Raw genomic sequence first — 21,439 nt, forward strand, 5'->3', positions numbered from 1 at the left:
AGGCGGAATCCCATCGACACCGAGACCACACCAGGGAATCATTGGGAAGGGCACCAACGACCAACTGGCTGGGTGGCGTCCACGTGGATACCAGGTGAGCGTAACACTTGTGTAGTGGGGAAACAAAAGTTTCACAAGGCTGCCCTTTGGGGGAAAGAGGGATCCAGAGGGAGAGGAGCATTGTTGTCAGAAGATTGTCAAAGAGGACTAGTATAAATCTTGTTGTCCATGAGTAGTTGGAAATTTTGAAGCTGCAATTTGTTCAACAATTTGAAGTTGTGGTGAAACATTCATCAAATTATATTTAACCACAAAAGAACTTTTTGGCTGTGAATTGCTGTTCGGGAATGGGAGTATACCTGAACTGCAAGCTGCTGGAGGAGTGGGCCTGGCATACGAGTAAACCATGTGGAAGTTAAAGACGTGCTTAAAAGCGGTATTAATGAATACAATTTACGTTGAAGGTGATACTAAGGACATTTGTGGCAAAAAACATCCTGACAAAGAATTATTGTTGCCATTAATGAACTGAAGAATTGTTCAAGGAAGGGAACACACTTTTTCTGAGTTGGAATGTTTTCTTGACAAAGTGGAACCACATCAAACTGAGTTGGAACTTTATATAGGCAAGTTGAAGTGGAAACAAACTGTGGTTGAACATTATTGCAAATCAGGATTTGTTTTGTTTCTTTGAACTATGAAACAACCTCACTCTAACTTGGGGAAGGGGAATTGGGCTAATTTACAAAGCCTGTGGTGACATTACAAATTCAAGCATTGTTTGTTTAGAATTGGTATACAGTTCCTTGTTTATTTGTTGTATGTATAAGTGAGCGGGACAGATATCCTTTGTTAGAGTGTTTCCTTTAGTTTATTTTAGGACGGGAAATCCTCATCATGGAAGGGATAGTGAGGAGTTCATCAAACCTCATCTTATAATAAAATGGCATTTGTTTAGAAATCTTCACAAAGTTGTCCGTCCCACATTTGACCCCTCACAGGTAGATGCCAGAATGTTGGGAGGAAAGCACAACTCCATGAAGAAATACCAAAAAGAGGTAGAAAGCGTTCCCAGGATCAAAGTAAATGAATGAGGGAGTGGAAAAAGTTCCCAATCAAGAGAACTAGTCAACAATACAGTGGTCCAGCAAAAGTGTTGGGGGACTCACAGATGGGGAGAATTTCACACAAAAGGGAAATCTACTAGAAGAATATATTCATGTTTTTTTTTATATTTTATTTTATTTTATTTTTACATTTGTAAAGCGCCACACAGCCCAGAGGCATCGGGGCGCTGTTGCAAGATAATGACTTAGTTTCAGTGCAAGGAGGGGTAGATAGAGGAGGTTACATCAAGATCGTATCTACCCCTAGCCTGGGAAGAAAAAAAAAAAAGGACGTTAGACATTACATCGGTTGTACAGTTGACAGGGCCCAAGAGGGGTTTATACAAACAGCATCGTTTTTATTGCTTTCCTGAAGCACAGGTGGGATTTGATACCTCTAATCTCGGCGGGTAATAAGTTCCAGTTGGTGGCGGCGAGGACTGGGAAGCTAGTGCCACCTGCTCTGCTTCTGAGGCTTTTTGGAATTGCTAGGCGGTTGGTGTGGCTAGATCTAGTTGGTCTGTTGGAGGGGGGATCAGAGAATCTCTGTGCAAGGTAGCGTGGTGCTGTGTCCTGTCGGCATTTGTGGGCGAGTGCCAGTGATTTGAAAAGGATTCGTTCCTTAACTGGAAGCCAGTGGACGGATTTTCTGGTGGCTGAAATGTGGTCTCTTTTCGAGATTCCTGTTGCTGCTCTGAGGGCATTGTTCTGCACCGTTTGAAGTTTTTTAATGTTTTTGGCTGAAGTGCCTAGTAGGAGTGCATTGCAGTAGTCTAGGCGGGATCCTATGATAGCTCTTGCGATGGTGAGGGAGTTTTCCTGCGAAAGGAAGGGCCTTGCTGCGGTGATAAGTTTTGAGTGGTAGGCTGCTGCTGAAGAGATTGCGTTGACCTGTCTGTCCATGGTGAGGTTGGAGTCCAGGTAGACTTCAAGGGTTTTGACTGTTTTGGAGACCGAGATGCAGCAGTTGTCGATGATGAAGGAGTCATATTGGGGCCCCATTTTATTGATTATGGCAGGTGATCCGATGATGAGTAACTCTGTTTTTTCGCTGTTGAGGTAGAGCAAATTCTCAGCCATCCAGGTTTGGATGGTGGTGTAGATGGAGATGAGGGTTTTTTGGTCGGCTTCATAGTCTCCGGTGAGAGGGATGAGGACTTGTGTGTCGTCCGCGTAGTTTGTGTATGTGATGCCCATTGCATCGAGGTATTTAAATAGTGCCCTTGTGAAAAGGTTGTACAGAGTAGGAGATATGCAGGATCCCTGCGGGACACCGCATTTAATAAGATGTGACTGGGCGCAGGCTGTGTCCGAGAAGACTTTCATTTCTCTGCCCTTAAGGGAGGATGCTATCCAGGCGGTGGCTTCTGGTGAGAAGTTGCCCGCTGTAGAGAGGTGGTGGCAGAGGGTGTCATGATTGACCAGGTCGAATGCCGCCGAAAGGTCTAGTAGAAGTAGGAGAGCTGGTTTGCCTACGTCTTAGGTCATCGATTTGATTCTTGAGGTCCAGTAGTGCTGTTTCTGTGCCATGGTTTGGCCGGAAGCCAGATTGCCGGAGACCAAGTAGGTGATGCGTTTCAAGGTAGTTTTGAACTTGGATGTATGCAGCTTTATCCAGGATTTTGAGAAGGAATGGAACTTTTGTGATGGGCCTGTAGTTCCCTGGTACCTTGGGGTCTAGTGTAGGTTTTTTCAGTAATGGGCGGACCCAAGCTTCTTTGAGGCAGGATATTTCTTAGCTTTAATGGCAATTAGCCAAAATAAAGTATTCTTGACTGACACTGGCAGACTTCGTTCATGACAAGTTCTTAATACTCATGACTTCCAGGTCAGGCAAAAGTTTGAAATATGTTTAATTATTTTCAAAATACATTTTCGATGGCCATTTGCAAAATCCTTTTAGCGGTTTCACTCTGGTATATTGCTTAACTGTCATCCTACATGTGGTTGCTAAACTGGCCTTAGCCATATAAATGTGTAGTACTTCCTAAGCATATGTTCCTGAAACATCTGCAGCAATGGGCCAGTCTGACATCTGTTTGAGTTAGTCTCACCTTCACATGCCATTCCTGTTACACACCCCTTGTCTCCATCCTGACTGTTGCTTGCAATGTTTTGCATTGATCATTATCACAAAATTGGTTTAAGGCATTACACTAAGACTGTATTGATATTTTATTTCTATCGCGCTCATACACAAGTGTTTCGGAGCGCGAAAGAGCACTTAATCCAGCATGGACTGCTGTGCATTCTCTGTGCCTGCAAACTACTGAAGAAAGCGAATGGGCTTACTTTCTACTTATGCACAGTACACAAGAAAATAAAGAGAAGGGGGTTATCTAGATATATCCTCAGTCACTCACTCGAGTCTATGATTGTATATCACCCAGTGACTTGCCAACTCAGAACATACCAATTTAAAAGATGCAGGCTTGTTATCAATAAACCAAACAAAATATGACTTTTACTGAGATACCTTTGGGTTCGGTGCGCAATATAAGCAAATAAAACAAACAAATAAACCCAAAGAGTTACAGTATACATACATCTTTCAGGTGCCTGGTTAATGTGTTCTGGACAAAGGAGTGAAAAATGACTGAAATCCTGGAAGGTGCCGGCCCCAGCAGCACATGGATAATGGTAGGTCTGCTCACATTTCTCACCACAGCAGCGGATAGTGGCTCCAAGGTGCTTACAGTATGCACAACGCTAAAAAGAAAACCGTGCATAAAGAGATTACACACTAAACAGTGGCTACACCAAAACATGGTACAGTATGTCTGAAAATGCAGTTAAACGGGTAGAACGTGTTTTCAAAGGTTAACATGCAACAGTTTAACATAGGTTTTGATGTCCATGCCCTCATGACACTAAACCCTAGTGCACACAATATCTGCGCATTTCATAAAATATCCGACATAATTAAATTAAGCCCTGAATATGCAAAACCATTGTCAACAGGAAAGACTATGTGGTGAAAAGCTGAGAGCAAAACAATAAAAACGTTGGTTGTCATAATATTGCAAGATAGTTCACAAAGAGCTCTGTTACAATGGTTCGATGTGCAACTGAGAAATAAAAGTATGTGTGCTGTGCAGTGTTAGTCTGTACCCACAAATGTCCCCAAATCTCAACTTCATTTTCTCCAAAGCATTGACAAGTAACTCCATACCATGACAAATGGCACCATAACACAAGCACATCAAGCAATCACCTATATTATGCTATGGCTGCAACTAGAAAATAAATACCAGGCGTATGATAAGGGGAGAATAGTTGAAGGTGGGAAGTACCATTAAGCTTCACCTGGCCAAACGCAGGATGGGATGTCAGGCCTTTTGAGGAGTTCTCCACAGATCTTTAGTAGGCTGTTCTTTTACACAGGATTATTGGCTCCAACACTGATAAGAAAATGATGCATGAGTCCTCTTCTCATCCCAAGTCCTGGTGGAAGTAAATCATTGCCCACCAATGGTTAAGGATCTGCACCATTTAAACAGCCAGCAGTGGTCTAATCAGGGACCACTGTGATTTTCACTGATGCACACACTCGAGAGTCTGGCAGCATGGATGTATAATGGGAGCAAACAGTCCCACCCACTTCCTGGGTCTACACACGTGACATGCAGTAGCCCACGAGAACAGCAGCTTTCCTTTTAGAATGTATGCCCATATAAGGGATTTCCTGACCTAAGAAGGCCAAGAAACACTATGGCCATAGAACGAAAGGTCTTGTGGCAAAGCCATTTTAGGGAACTAGCCAGGTTTGGTAGCCAGACTCATGTAAACGCAAATGTGCACACTAAAAATATAAAAATACTGCTAAAATTGTAAAAATGTATCTGCTGCCACCAGCTTGTCTTTAGGCACATATAAAAGTGATATAGATACAAAGATAAAAGGCATTCAGCGGCTACCTGGACGACGCGTCACTACACTACTACAGTCCCACCCACTTGTGCCTCCCACCTACCTTCAACCCACCTTCATCAACGGCCTTCACGCGCGCGCACACCCCCCCCCCCTGTAAGTGCGAGGCTGTTTGGCTGCGCCCGCTGTGCCCTGATCTGCTACCACGCCATCTGTAACAACCACTCATCTAGTGCCCATTGGACATTTTACCCAAGTAATTACTTTTGGACTACATGTATAGCTTTTGGCTTGTGGGCTGTTTGTATTGTGCTTGGAGTCACTTCTCTTTCATTTTCTGCAGTCCCGCCACTTGTGCCTTTCACCTACCTTCAGCCCGCCTTAATGAAGGGCCTTCACGCGCCCGTAAGTGCGAGGCTGTTTGGGTGTGCGGCGTGGGGCATGTGGAGACAGAGGCAGGTATAATTAAACTTTTTTGCATTTAGCCAGTTGGTAGCTTCTTATTCTATCTGCTGTCCGCTAGTGGGAGGGGCCTGGTATCTCGTAAATAAGGAAGTAAATAAGGAAGCATGTGTATGCATCTTCAGAGGTAATGTTATAGATCACATGCACAATAGTAGATTGCATCGCCTATAAGAATTTGTTACTTTTATTAACAATTGCAAGTTTTGTTATTGAAGGCGAAGGGACAATTATTCAAACTGAAATGGATAAGAGTTTGAGGAGTGGAAAACGCCTCCTTCATCCTCGGTCTTAACTACCCCCGCCCCTTCTAGCCTCGAAATGTACCATGGCTAAACTTAGTGGAAATTCCTTGATAATTGGGGAACCTCCAAAGACTCGCTGTTCATGGCGAAGACCCTGCAACCACATCTAACACACCCTTAGAGACTTGACAAAAGCTGTTGTATCGACAACATTTGATAAAGGCATGAACGCTCTGGATAAAAATATGCAAACTCCAACAGAAACAACGGCTACTGCCATGCCGTATATGAAATAGTTTTCGAACATCCCGATCAATGATAATTCAATGATTGGGGCCTCTAGAGAAGAGAGCTTCATGCCAATTGCTAACGCATCTCTGGTTGCGCCCGCTGTTATGGCAGAACTTCAGAAGCAGGTATGATTATCACTTGGACCTTCCACGTCAGTTTCTGGCACATCTGGCATCCGTGAACAGGTTAATTTCCTAAGACACAACATGACGGGTCGTTTCATAACTGCAATGAGGCGTCCTCAAGTACCAAGGACCTTGCTCAGGCAAAGGCCAGCTCACCGTCGTCAGACAACAACTTCTATCCACTAGCCCCTACACACTCACTCTCCTGTATTTCCACATGGCCTAAATCATTCTGTATCGCCTGCATTGGAATTACGACAGCCCCAGTCTCTTCCCTTCTATCCATTAGAGGGATCTCCTACAGATTTAAACAAGCAAGAACTACAACATTTTCCGGTACTCTTACAAATTCTCAATCTCTTGGATAAGGGACCCGAATACATGCATCTTGCAATCAATGCACTTCTTATATTCTTGTTAAATTAAGCAAAATAGAAGGATTTATGTTGGCACGTGAAAATGGTAATTCCTTTTGAGCCATGTATGCTCCCAAGGGACATGAGCTCTATCAAAATGACGGTGTAAATTTATCTAAAACGACCTTGCCAAAGCACACCCAACCTCAAGACTGGACAGATCCCTCTTCCACACTCACTAAAACCTTTGCCCAGGTACTTCAAGCTGCAACATCTCCAGTTATCAGGTGACACTGACATTTTACAGCCCGATTTCATGTAGGTGGCCAAACTACATAACGAAAGAATTCTGGTCGTTGAAAATATTTTGTTCAATGCTAATCTGGTACCTCTGGATCAACCATACTCTGCCCTCACAACAAATGTAGTCATCCCTCACAACGAAGTCCCGCAGGATTCTCCTGACAGTTCTTCAGCATTAACTGATATTCTAGATCATAATGCTGACATAGCCGGCGAACTTGCAGAGTCTACGGAGTAAGTTAAAATGCATACTGAGTCCCAACATAACAATTCATGTCCCGTAAAGCAAAAAACAGAGCCCAGAAAAGACGTCATCTGGCTAAATGTGCCACCTCAAATATGTCTAATTTAGCCTTAACCTAAATCCAAAAACGTGCCAGCTAATAAAATCAAAGGGCACAATTCGACAATTAAAAAAATATGTAATATCTCGCATGGTGAAGCCATCACTGACTTGAATCAGCTGGACTCAAAGTCAAATCTACCTGCAATTTAAGAAGGATGAGGAAAGGGCAATATCAATGGTGCCCATAGTATCATTGTCGACTTCATTGCAAAAAATTGAGTTAATCGAAAAAAAACCTGTACAGGGGATACATTGCCAGAAAGTGTAGATTATGCTTCCACACTTACACAAACCCAACTGTAACTTTTTTCAATCAACTGAAAATAAAAAAATCTCGGTCAAGGCACAGTCATCTAGTATAAGCAATGATTACAACAGCTTGACAATGTCATATTCAGATGCTGGTGTCATTCCTATTGAATCTTCTATTACCACCATTGTCGATAATGCTCTTGGATCTATAACTTAACACCTTGAAATGTTCTAGTCCCAAAACTGCTCCTGCCCCCATTATTATGCCGAATAGGTCATCCTTGCATAACAAAGAAAACTCTCTTAAGCAGGCAGACGGCAAGAGGGGAAATGTCACCGATTCAGACAATCGTACCCATGCTGATGGAACAAAATTTGCAGAGGTCTCATTGGATATGCAACTACTGTTAGGGAGGAGCACAAATATATCTAAAAATTGACACCTCAGTTTAAATCGCTCTGCCCTTATAAAATTATTTCATCAAATTCCGGCTGTGCGAAATCTCATTTCTGACGACGTGGAATGGATTAAACTTCCACGTTGTCATAATAATCGCATGATTTGTAAATTCTACTCCCACATAATAGCAAAGCTATTATGGGATCATCAATCTGATATTGAACTACTTGGAGTTGAGCTATATGCATTTCGGTCAATGGACGAGAAACATTTATTGAGTTCCAGCCTCTTCCAGATGTCTCCTCGTCCTCATTAAACATTTCCAACCATCAACTCCAAGGTTTGAATACCACAAAGAAGAAAGAATGTGAATCCTTTTCACACATTATAAAGGGTCTTGCTTGGCTGGAACCTCCACTTCAATCTTTATCCAATACAAATATGCAGATGGACAAACCATAAAACACATTGTTGTCCATCTGCTCGTGGAACCGTTGTGGTTTCAAAAACTTGCATGCATGGCATAAATCACTAGTTGTATTGGAGTTTCCTTCGATTGTTCTTTTTCAAGAAACTGGAAAAGGAAAGCTACATCTCCATTGGATAAAGGTCGAGTATGTGAACGGGTCACACGTCTGCAGCAAAAGGATCAAGATAGATCAACACCTCCTACTAACATCACAAATAGAGTCCGGAGAGACCGAAGAGGGAAAAGTAGAGATGGAGTGCTAAATCTTAAAGAAAGCCTCCGAGAGGAAGGAAGAAAAACAGGAGAGTCGAAGACTTCCCCCAAGGCCAAATCAGAAGGAATCAAAGAAGGCATTAAGGGATTACTTGGACCATAGATGCAAGGACATAAAAGAAAGAAAGGGAAGGAAAACATTAAGAACAGTGGAAAGAAAATGGTGTAAATCAGCAAAGAAAAGGGGGCCCTCCCTTAAGATCTAATAAAGACAAAAAGAGATAATGGTAAAACGCAGGACATTTGAGCATTAAAAATCATGAGAAATATCACTAAATATGACAACTAGATTTTGAATCGACGTACAATAAAATTGTGTGCTCAAATTCCAGCTCTAAGCAGTCTCCGCTCCGAAGATCTAACGATTGTGGAACCAATGCATGAAGGAATAAAAGCCTGTTCATACCTGCACATATTTTCAACAAGAACAAAAGACTTAATAGGACGCTCTAGTCGAAACTTCTCAAAACTAGGATTCAACTTAATAGACAAGGAAATGGTGGAGCGACGCCAGAAAAGAAGAGACTATGAGGACAGGGAGGAGGACAAATAGACGATATGTCTGTGTGGCGAGTATCTGTGTGGGCTGGGCTGGGCCTAGGATAAGTGTGGAGTGGACTAGAAACTAAAAGCAACTTCCTGTGCTTAACTCCCGCCCACCTGCCTCTTACGTCGCTTCAGTTTCTTTTCCATTGCAGAGTCTGTGCGCTCCTGACTCCGCCCACGCCTCCCAGCAGCCCCTCTTTAACTGAGGTGTACATGCATCCCCAAGTGTGTCAAGTGTGCTGTTGGGCTGTTAGGGTGGAAGGCTGGAGCTGCAGTGCAGCGAGTATTTACCCCCTTTTCTGAACCTAAGCAATAAGGAAAAACTGTTCTTATGTTGAAATAGAACTACCATTTGCAATACGATTTCTTATTCTTGTTTACTTTGAGAAGATACTAAGGGCTTGAACGCTTCATATGAACTGCCTATCACTCAATAGCTTATTATCAGTCTATACGTGACACTGTTGAAAGTCTGATTCTAGAGGGTGTCGAGTGTCTGTTTTGGTTTGTCTACTCGATCTCATGGCAAGCGGTTTACGTAGCGGTCGCAGGAACGAGCCTCTACCATTGACTCAATTATTTGCACGGGCATATCCTCTTGCGTCGATTCAGCTATAATGGAGAATCCTCCTATTCACCTCCCTGACCCTTGCCCCTCAAATCCGGCGTTAGACGCCGTACAAATCCATGCAGCTCAATGCGCTCTTAACCTTATTTCTCCTGAACTGCCGGAAAAAGTATCAATGAATAATGATTCTTTGAAGAAAATGGAAGGTGGAAATGCCTTGCTAAATTCTCTCTACCCTGGCTCTATTATGCATGCTATATTTGACCCAGATCTCGAAAACATGGTAGCACTGGACAAACATGTGCAACGTTCCATAACCATGCTCACCCCTCTTGTTACAAAGACATCGTCATGGAAATCTTATCCAAAAACTCCACTATGCAATGCATCCCCAATGCCTTCACAAGGCAAGACTACCTCAGCTGATGACATTACTAAAGAACCCATTCCTCCTCGACTGATACAATCTCCCGACCTAAATCATTCACAATTGAATTATCCCTGTTTTGAATAGACTACATGTTCTAATTCTTTGGAAAACAATGAAGGAAGGTCCGCCCACACATTTCCGGTGATAATTCAAATTTTAGAACTACTGGATAAGGGACACGACCTGACCCACCTAGAATTACGTGAAATTCTAAACACGATGCGTCAGATATGTTCCAAATTGGATAGAATGGAAGGTTTCATAATGGCTTCTGAATCTTCATTGCTGCAAAAAATCGAGTCGTCTAACCCAAGATCAACCACTTCTATAATCCATCCAGTATCAATGGTCGAAAAAAGTACCCAATATATTAAGGAACCGCTTGACATTTATGACTTAATACTGCCCATCCACTACTGGTTGATCCTATTGCTGCCCCTGCCAAACCTTGCATCTGCAGCTCTGTCATTGAGTTGAAAGAACTGAAGAGTTGAATAGATGAGATAAAGGTTACACTTGCTCAGCTTTGTACTAACTACGCAAAATTCTGAAGCCCCGGACAGCCCCTCTGTGCTCTTAAATGCAATGGAGGATGCAAAGCAGGATGAAAATACGAATTCAAAACAAGATAATCCTGGCTTTCTTTCATGCCGCGCTGAAAAATGAATCTACGAGCTGTTAAACGATATACAAAAAGGCGGAAAGCAGCTCTCTCAACAATAAAACCAGCCAGAACGCGGCTAATATGTCCCAGGACATAACTAACAAAATATCCGAGTCATCCGATCCGGGTATTGTAGACGGAAAAAAGGACGATGACTCAATTGACTCCAAAGCGAGTCAAGACGTCCTATTACCAGCAGTTAGGAATGTTGCAATTGCCTATGTTTTCACAAAGGACTTAATTAAACTGGTGCCATCATGCAAACTCAACAACCAGTCACTAATCCTAGTAAAGCTGTGCAATCTCTTCCGATCTCCTCGCCTAGTACAAAAAAAAACTTAAAATTCCTTCAAAGAACTATCGCACAAACAGTTGAATCACCTTTGAAATTGTCCAAAATAAATCTTGCGGGATACTTTCCCCTTGGTAGGAGTTGCACAACCAGAGACCAGTAACAGACGGCTGTAAGAAACCAAGAATCTTACACTCCTGAAGCCCCTTATGTACCGCGGCCAAGTATGCATGAGAAGAAAACCTATAGTGAAATTTGGATAGCCAAGCCTACTGCTAACTCATTTCCCATTTCAAACAATACATTTATTGTGGTTAACGGGGGGAGTAAAGCTCGGCTTTTGGACATGAAAGGCTCTTGCTCTAAAGCCTGTGATCTAAATGATTTAAAGGATTTAAAATGTGAAACAGACAAAGATACTCATGCTCTTATTGATATCCAAAAGGACTATAACTCACTGTTGCATGGATCGGGCGTAAGCAAATTACTTTCCACATCAAATTGCATTTCCAGTGAGAATCGTGCAGCGATTTTAACATCTGAGAAGGGCAATTCAGGATGGTGAAATCTCCATCGAAACAGTGGTCAATGCACTGGAGATAAATCCTCCCCATACTACATCTCTAACTCTCCCGACTTCAAGTGCCTTAGCCAATAGCGTCCTTCCATCTAGGAATGAGACATTGGATAATAGACGTGATCAAGCAGAACTAGACAGGGTGCATATCATAGGCCTTGAGGGTAACTCCAATTCTCTTGGCAGCTCGCGTATCAATAGTTCATTCCTCCTTGAGTTGCTTGCACTAATTCCACAGTTGAGGATCCTCAAATCAGGGGTCATTACACGAGTTTCACTTGCACCCTGGAACAACTTCCGGACTATTTTCTATCTCACATCAGAATCTATCCTTAAATGTATTTGGCACTGTAGAGCGGAGATTAAAGAACAAGGGTTTACACTACGCACATTTGAGAAAGTAGTAACAGCTAAAGACTTTTTAATGTTCTCCCCCGAGTCTGCAGCGAGCAACAATAATGAAAATATTTAACAATCCACTAACAGATCTTCAGATAAGAATATGCCCATTTTAGAATTGTTGAACATAGTAGGCAAAAATTCTGATATTACATGGTTAGAACCTATGCTATGCTAACAATTCTAAATCCTAAAGTTGAAACAAGTCGAACATAGAACATAGCTCATGCAATGTGGCGAACTAAGGATCTTGTCATGGAATTCGTGTGGGTTCCAAAATTTTATGAAAAGGTTTACTACCTTGAACATGCATGAGTATCCATTTATCATGCTGCTTCAGGAAACCATGAAGCTTGATAATCTTGTCCTCAACCGATAAAATACATACTGCTTGCCATCCAGGAGATGGTCATTGGGACACCCCTCAGGTGGACTTTCAATTGCAATAAATAATAAAATAAGAGCTCCGACTAAACATGTATGGGAATCAGCTAATTTATTTGGTGTTCTGTTGACTTTGAAGAGCAAGACTTAAAACAATCTTACTAATAGCTACCTATTGCAACCCTTTAAACACCCTCATTGATATGTTAAATTAACTGGATAACTGTCTAGAAACTCTAGTCAACGAGGATGGTGAATTTGAAATCATTATTGGTGGGGATTTTAACTCAGACTGTCGGACAAGGTCAAATTTGGCAGATCATAATCACAAAGGCTCTTTACATAATAGAGGTGCAATCTGGAATTCTTACTTTCAAGATTGGGACATGGACGTTTCTGAAACATCAGGGATAGGTATGCAATTTACATGGAACCGGGGTCTTAAATTTTCATCACTTGATTCTATATTCTTATCGCATATTTCCCTGGTTGCTTCTTCCCTAATGATCAGTCCAATACCTCATGGTGATCACGCTCAGCTGTCCATTTCCTTAAAGCTCAAGTATCCAATATTAGACTTCGATCCCTCCTTAGAATTCCAGGTAGTCCAGCATGCGCCTTTATCTGTCCGATGGAATAAGGGCTTGTGTAAACAATTTGTCGACTTTGTTTTCGATCCGGCTTTCTCAGACCAACAAATGCCAAACTAGATCAATAGCCGATATGGAGGCTATGTTCACGGAAATAGTAAACATCTCATTGGTACACTTTAGTTCCAAACATAAACTGAAATCTCATTCTCACCTATTCGATCCAACTTGCTAGACCCTAAAAATGGATAAAAACAAGGAACTGAGGAAACCTAGGAAAGAGGAAGCCCATTCCCTCAACTATCACACTATGCGTGTAATGATGATATACAAAAACAAGTTGAGGCACATACTGTAAAGACTGGAGGGGGGAGGGGCGGTGCCTGTACTTCTGCTCTCTATATGGTAGAGGAGAGGCACAGAGGACACCAGCCAAGATTGTTTATTATTGGTAACGTAGTAGAGCAATCAAGGCCTAGCTTCTCAGGAGGTGATGCAGGCTGGTTCTTAAGTACAGTGTGGTCCCCAAGCACCAACAAAGGAATGTCCGCACACTATCGGTTAAAAGTCTTTATATAATTAATATGCAAAGTTATGTACACTATCACAATAACTCACTGTGCGCAGAAAATCAATGGTAAATATATGTAGTTCTAAAGTGGTACCACAAATATCAGATCTCTAAGTGCATCAACTATACTGTCAAAATGTCACACAGATCAATAAAGAGGAAACCAGCAGTAGAGAGGAAGGAAAGCAAGATGTTTGAACAATTGGCAGAATCCTGGTCACTACCGTTAAACACAGCTGTGTGTGGAGATTTCCCTCCCCCCCCCCCAACCTGGACAGCCCGTAGAATAAAGATACAAGCCCAGTCCATATATTGTTCACAATAGACTTCCCAATAGTTCTGCAACTCCAAAGTACCTAGCGTTGTAGCGTTCCACGGCGGGGAAATCGACGGCCCTTCTTGAATGTCCTCCCTTTAAGGCAGGAGTCACGGGTCGAACGTCCGACGGAGAACAGGGTGAACTACGGCGGCGAAGTGGCAGCTTCGTTCCTAGCGGTGCTCGTCGACGACAGAGCGTTGGCATCCTGCAAGGAAGAGTCGTGCGGGGCACCTCAGCGACGATAGTTCTGGACCGCAAAGAGAAGAACTGTGGCCCGGCAAGGGCATCGAGTCGTCGGCGTCTGGTCTTTAGGTGGCGGAAAACCCACCGGCGGAGGCTCCTCGGCGCGTCTACGGTGGGGCCTTCTCCAGCGGGATAAAGCGGGCAGCGATGCAGACAAGAGCGTCCTTGGCTCAAATTAAGTTCTTAGGCAAACTGGAGCACGGAGGCTCCAGTCGGCGATGGCGGTCGGCGACAGTGGCGGACAACAGTCCGGACGCTTCTCTTTGGGATTCCGCAGCAGTCCCAGTCTCCGGTCGGCAGCCTGTCGTAGGTCTGTCTACCAGGGAGCTCTGGCAAAGATCAGCTGGTGCACGATGGTCCCTCGTAGCTCAGGAAGAGGGCGCCTTACCAGGTCCTCTCTGGGTCAGTCCTTGGAGACACAGCAGCTTTCAGATTGATGGAGAGCAACAGCAATTCTTCTCTTCCAGCAGGGCTTCAAGGTTAAGCTTCAGTTTCAACAGTTTCTCTTCAGCATCTGAACACGAATTCTAGCCCCGAGAGGCCCCCAGATATACTAGTTTATTTCCTGTTCATTCTGCTGGGTGACACTCAGGCAACCAATCGGTCAGAAGGGCATTCATGCAGCCAGGCAGCCAATCAGGTGCACAGTGCATTCAGGCCATTCACTTCTCTCCAGACACTCAACACGTTATGTGTATTGGAACAAGTACCCAGCCATTCAACACTGCATTCATACCTGTTTCGGGCAGAGCTGTCTCAGTCATTGTGTCAAACACTAGATACTAGACACCCACAACACAGAATGCGTATTTGTGTCACACTCCATTCACCCAGGTCCCACCCACAGGGTGTACCCACAACATACAGTCACTGGGAAGGCTCCAGCCAGTCTGGCCTGGACTTCACAACACCACCATATATGGAACTTCCACCAAACAGCCGGTCAGGGGGAAGGGACAGTCAGGGCTTCCCAGGACTTTGGGAAAACAAGGTAATAGGCAATAGAAAGCAAGAGGCCACAGGGGCCATCTTGTTTCCTATCAGGAATCAGCTGATTCCAATGGTAGGGCCTGGGTATCCCAAACTGGAGGATACTTAAGGCACCCGTCAAATTCAGCATGGAGCTGCCACCAGCCTATACCCTGCTCTGTGGGCCACACACAGGTGCCCAAAAACACACTAGGGGCACAGGGTTGTACCCCCACCCATGGGTGCCATAAGCGTATCCCATGGGTCTGTTCACCAAACCAAAAGAAAGCTGCACCGCCAGGAGTCCCATATGAACTCCTGCACGGAAAACACGACAGAACACACGATAAAAAGCAGTAAAGGACAAGAATACGGAGGCCCTGTCCCTCCGATGCATTTCCAACATCACACATGCGCATCTTGAACCATAACTATGTAAGCTGCTCCTTGATAAACGCGATCTGTAGACATGACACCAGAACTATCTGGAAAACCATCAAAAAGGTTGACAATTGTATAGTACCATTTATGCCGAATTGTATTTCTGAAAAGGTTTGGTGTGAATATATTTCATTAAAATTCGGGCTCCCGGACGAATTTAAGAATGAATCCAGTCCATCTCTGTGTTATAACGAGATCGGCCGTTATCAATGGTCGACCAATTATATAATATGGGCCATAAACAAATTATCCTTTTCGAAAGTCGCTGGGCCTGATGGATTACAGTCATGTGTATATAAGGCCGACCCAGGCGTATGGTCCATAACCTTAAAATCCAAATTTGATAATATCTTCTGGAGTCATTCCTTACTCCTGGGTGACCTCGAACATAATCCCCATTTATAAAAAAGGGCGATCCTACTCGACCAGAAAACTACCGGCCGATCTTGCATATTAACACGGAGGCTAAGATCTTCGCAATTCTGTTGCGGTCTGAGCTCGAAAAATGTATTGAGAGATTAAACCTTTATTCCAAATAGGCTTTCGTAAGGCTATGAAAATATGAGCACCTCCCTAAATGCCACTATAATGGCACATGTGATAACTGGGGCAAAAGCAAAGAACTCATATCCGGTTTATATCGCCCTAATTCACAGGTCTGCAGCCTTTGATAGTGTTGTGCGCAATATTCTTTGGAAATAAATTGGGGAAATGGGAATTCCAAATGAATTAATATATTGGTTTGTCAATTTACAAACTGACACCTCTTATAAGATCAAGATTTCCACAAATGGAAGTACCACAAAACCTTTTAGGACCTTTTTGGGACTTGAGCAAGGATGCAATCTTGCTGCTTCATTTTTTTACTTGTATCTGTCAGATTTAGACAGTGTCTGGAGTAAAAGAAATCTGTTTTTAGTGAAATTAGGCACACTGCGTCTGCAATGGCTTGCATTTGCAAACATTTTTGATCCCACTCCTGCTGGATTGCAAATCAAACCACCTATTTGAAGATTTTGCAACTGGTCACAATTTATCTCCAAATCCGTCTAAAACAGCTGTAATGAGATTTGGAAACAAAAAAATGACAAGACCCAAAGTTATCAATGGTATTTATCAGCAATATCAATTCCACTGATTAAATACTATCTATTTGGGCTACCATATCACTGAGACTACCTCGATTAAATATTGGGTCTCAAAATTAAACTTAAAAAGTCAAGCTCTGCTTTCCCAGCTAAAGGTAATTTATGCAAAATATTGCAAATTCTCCTTGGTGCCGTTCCTAGATGTCTTTAACCTTAAGATTGAAAGTACCCTTTTGTATTCTTTGGACATTTGTTTCACGGATTTGAATACCTATTTGGAGAGACTGCAACATACCATGCTGAAAGCCGCAATGCACTTTCCACTCTCCTTGCCAAACAGTGTTATAAGACATGAATTGGGCTTAATCTCATCATCATCTCCTCGCAGGAAATGGAGACAGTTGACTACCTATGCAAGAATCTTTACTTCTTCATCTAACTCCTTATATAATGACTTAAAAACTAACTTGTTGAATAAAATCCCATCAGTCAACAAATTCCACTGCGAAATGAAGACCATCTTGGTAGATATATATGTTACATTAGATGATTTGTGCCCGAGACCGGGCTATGCAAAGAAAAAAAACTATGAGTTTGATTGGTGCAAAACTCATTGATATTCAGAATCATAAAATGTATTTGGAATATTTCACCCATACTAAAAAACGTGTCCGAAGATACAAATAAATTGAGTCCTTCCCTTGTAACCATGTGAGAAACCTTCATGTGGTTTAAATTCAACTTACTTCATACTCGTGAAAGGGCCAAACACTGGAACCAACAAAAAGATGTTAATGATGTAAAATTTTTACCCATGTACTGAACCAGTAGAATCTCTCAAACATTTAATTTTATATTGCCCATATTTTAAAATCGAGAGAACCAATACTCTGATGAAATTTGTAAATATAGTATATGAAGATTGTCTCGAGTCTTTATGGACAAGAATGATGTATGGAAATTACAGGCGTCTGAAGTATACCATATTCAGATTTTCTGAACATATAGAAAAGGAACTAATGCATTATGGCATGTAAAGAAACTATTTTTATTTATTAGTAATGATCTGTACTATTGGTTCTCTTGTTTTATATCTTTGTTTTAAAATCTTTTGCATTTTTCTAATTTTGACGTTAAACTAAAAGATTGTGATAATATACTTTGTAAAGATTCAATTTATGAATCAAAGACAAATAAAAAAAAGACTATGTAAACAGAGAGGAAGAAGGCGAGCGTACCTACACTGATCATAACAGATACCCGAAAGGCCCTTACCCAAGCAGAAGGATGGCACAAGAAAGTGACGACACTGGAAGATCTAACCCAGCCATACTCAGCAAGCGATGGGAATCAGAGACAAAAAAAACGAACGACCCAAGAAATTGGATGTGGGTCTCTAAGGCCCACCAAAAGAAGCCCTCGACTTAGCCACTAAAACAGGACTCGGTCCGCCTCAATCGGACAACTAGTCCTAATAGGATCCACTCGAGGCAGAATGATCAAATCGTGATGGGCTCATGGAACATCTGTGGCTTTGGACATCACAGGGACCTCGGACGTGAATCTTGGAGACCATGACATCTTATGTCTCCAAGAGACCTGGCTGACGATAAACCAAGTATGGATGGCTATGAAATCACGTTCTCCCCGTCCATAAAAGGACGCAAGGGTAGACCTTCTGCAGGCCTACTGAGCCATTCGTTCTGGAAGTGGGTTATCTTTAAAATCAATACTAGCATCAACAGTCCTGACCCAAGCAGTCTTTATTGAATGGTCGATATGGAATACAAAAGGAGAAAAGGAAACGCCCTCAATGATTGTTAATCAATTCCTATTGGAACCCTGCTGCAACCAATGATGAAGTGTACATCCAATCAATATGAAACATTTTGGAAGCCTCAAACTTAACCCCCCAAAAAATAAATAAACCATATCATTGTTACTGGTGACTTCAACACACTATTCGAAGAAAAGGAGCAGCCGCTGAAAGCAAGCTTAAAGAGCTTACCCTCTTATAAAAGAGGAAAAAAATGGATAGGACTAATGGAGGCATTCAATCTTCATAACCTCCATAGTATGAGACACCAACAGCACCCTATAGTTCCGTCTTGGGAACGAAATGGCCAAGGGATGATTATTGACCATACGTTTGTTTCAAGGGAACTGCTGTTACTCAGACAAGTTCGAAGTTATAAGAACGCAAAACAGCGATCATAATTTGCTGCTAACGAGGTGGAAAACCATCCTGAAACTGCTAGAAAAAATGACTTTGTACCTGGAATTGTACAATGGTAAAAACTCGACTGCGTCTATATAAAAAAGCTATTCAAAAGCCAACAGAAAATTATCAGACCCAGTTGGAAAAGGGTGCAGATTTGGACTACCACCCTCTGCTAGAAATCTTCAAAGTAAGAAAAAAGAAATGGCGACTGAACAAATGAAAGCACATGTGTACAATGCCCTACTAGTGGCAAAAATACGAATAGTCAGAATGCTTAAAAGGCAAGCCAAAAAGACTGGAGACCCAATGACCATGGAGAAATTGAAGCAGGAAGTGCGAAGTTACAGAGCATGGGTACGAAATTACAGGCACACTTTATATCAAAAGGACTCTGAAGACATGCTACGTGCACTGTCCGGGAAAAAAATCTAGAGATTTCTGGTCATTGATTCGAGCTACTGGAGGGGAATCCAGCGGGAGGCTGCAAAATGGGGTGGGAGAAAAAATGTGGGCGGCTCACTTTAAGGAACTGTATAAATCTGAAGCCACCAAAGTCGATACTAATGCGAAAAAAGAAGGGAAAGGGAGGATCACATGGGCGAAAAAGGAAATGGAATCAATGAAAAATAACTTAACTCGCAGGCCGCGGGCCCACACGGAACTACGAACCTTGAACTGAAGAGGCACCCGGAGGCCTGGGCCTCTGTCATTAGCACAATTTTTAAAGGAAGCAGTAAAGACCAGTGACATTCCAACTTCATAGAGAAGAACAAGTTACTTCTTACCTGGTAATGTTCTTTCGACGGGATGTTCCTCCGACGTATTCCTTATCTTTGATAATACGTTTCCAGCTTGCTGGCCTCAGAAATTATTTCTGCAGAGGGCGCTGCGCGTCGACGTCCGCCGAGTCGATGTCCCTCGACGGCCACCGTATCGGCGCCGACATCACCATGCCCATAAATAGCCACGCGCTGCGTCCGTTGCTCAGTTTCGTTTTGTAGCATAAGAAAAGACATGCCTGAATCGGTTAGTAACCTTGAAGGAGCGAAAGCTGCAACCACAAGGGAAGTTATCACTTCGGGGATGGATAGGAGGGGCGATAAGGAATAGGTCGGAGGAACATCCCGTCGAAAGAACGTTACCAGGTAAGAAGGAACTTGTTCTTAGAAGGGATTGTGTCCTCCGACGTATTCCTTATCTTTGATAGACTCCCATAGCAGTGGTATGTAATTGGAGGAGGGAGTGATAGTGTTCTGTATCCCTTTAGGGATGGACCAAATGTAATACGGCCTTGCCAAATCTGGTCTCTTGAGCAGTGGAGGAGTCCAGATTGTAACATTTTGTGAATGTATGCGAGGACGACCATGTGGCAGCCGCACATATGTCCCGGACCGGTACCCCTCTCTGGAGAGCCGAAGAGGCTGCGATACCCCTGGTTGAATGAGCCCTGAGATTTTGGGGTGGCTCTTTCCCTGCTAGTCTATAACATTCTAGGATGACCAAAATAATCCACCTGGAGATGGCTTGTTTTGTTATGGGTAGTCCCAACTTGTGACCTGAATATCCTACAAACAGTTGGTCTGCTTGCCTGATCCTAGCCATTCTGCTGATGTAAAAGCTGAGAGCTCGTCTAGGGTCCAGCCTGTGTAGCCTTTCCTCCTCTTTCCCCAGATGGGGAGGAGGGTAGAATGAAGGCAAGGTAATTTTCTGAGTAATATGGAATTCAGAAACCACCTTTGGGAGGAAATTAGGCTTCACCTGTAGGACAACCTTGACCTTGTGGAAGATTGTATGTGGGGGTTTACAGGAGAGAGCTTGTAGCTCACTCACCCTCCTAGCAGATGTTAGTGCTACCAATAGGACAGTTTTAAGCGTGAGAAATCTCAATGCGCAAGAGTGAAGAGGCTCGAATGGAGTGCCCATTAAGAAGTTTAAGACTAAATTTAAGTCCCATAATGGAACCTGGAATGGTTTTGGAGGTTAAACATTTGTTAGACCCTTGAGAAATTGTACCACTAGAGGAATTTTGAAATACGATGGTTCCTCCGCAGTGCGCTTGAAGATAGAAAGCGCTGCGAGATAGCCTTTTACAGTGCCAACTTGAAGGCCTGAGTTTGCCGAGTAGAAACGATAACACTGTTGGTGTACCACATGAAAAAGGGTCGATATTCTCTTCCCTACACCAGCTGCAAAACTTGTTCCAACGGCAGCAGTATAAAGACTTCGTTGCTGGTCTTCTGGCCGAAAGCAACACCTCCATGATGTCATCAGGGAGATCCCAATCCTTGTACCTCAACCTTTCAGAAGCCAAGCGTGAAGGTTGAGGGTTCTGGTGTCTGGATGGAGAACCTGACCTCCCTTCTGCGAGAGAAGATTCTCTTTGAGTGGCAGACGGATTGGAGGGCAGATGAACATATCTAGAAGGTCCGGGTACCACGTTCTCCTGGCCCAATCCGGGGCAATTAGGATCATGGTTTTCCGGAATCTTCTCAACCTCCTGATCATTTGAGGAATAACAGGGACTGGTCGGAACGCGTAAAGGAGTGGAAACTCCCAGTCCACTACGAACGCATCTCCTAGAGCTCCTCTCGGGGGAAATTCCCTTGAACAGAACAGATCGCACTTCCTGTTGGTGCTTG

The 21,439-nt window shown here is 43.1% G+C and overlaps 1 protein-coding gene across 7 annotated transcripts in view; it reads right to left on the reverse strand.

The window, feature by feature from the left end:
* Nucleotides 1-21,439, reverse strand: part of KMT2C (lysine methyltransferase 2C) — a 2,745,351-nt gene that overhangs the window by 2,479,655 nt on the left and 244,257 nt on the right. For all 7 annotated transcript variants that reach the window (XM_069647923.1, XM_069647922.1, XM_069647921.1 and 4 more), the window contains exon 7: nt 3,653-3,815. In XM_069647923.1, the coding sequence (XP_069504024.1) occupies nt 3,653-3,815 (163 nt within the window). The remainder of the gene's footprint in view (nt 1-3,652; nt 3,816-21,439) is intronic.

Source organism: Ambystoma mexicanum, chromosome 2q (assembly GCF_040938575.1).
Source record: "Ambystoma mexicanum isolate Mex_15411 chromosome 2q, UKY_AmexF1_1, whole genome shotgun sequence".
NCBI classification, from domain to species: domain Eukaryota; kingdom Metazoa; phylum Chordata; class Amphibia; order Caudata; family Ambystomatidae; genus Ambystoma; species Ambystoma mexicanum.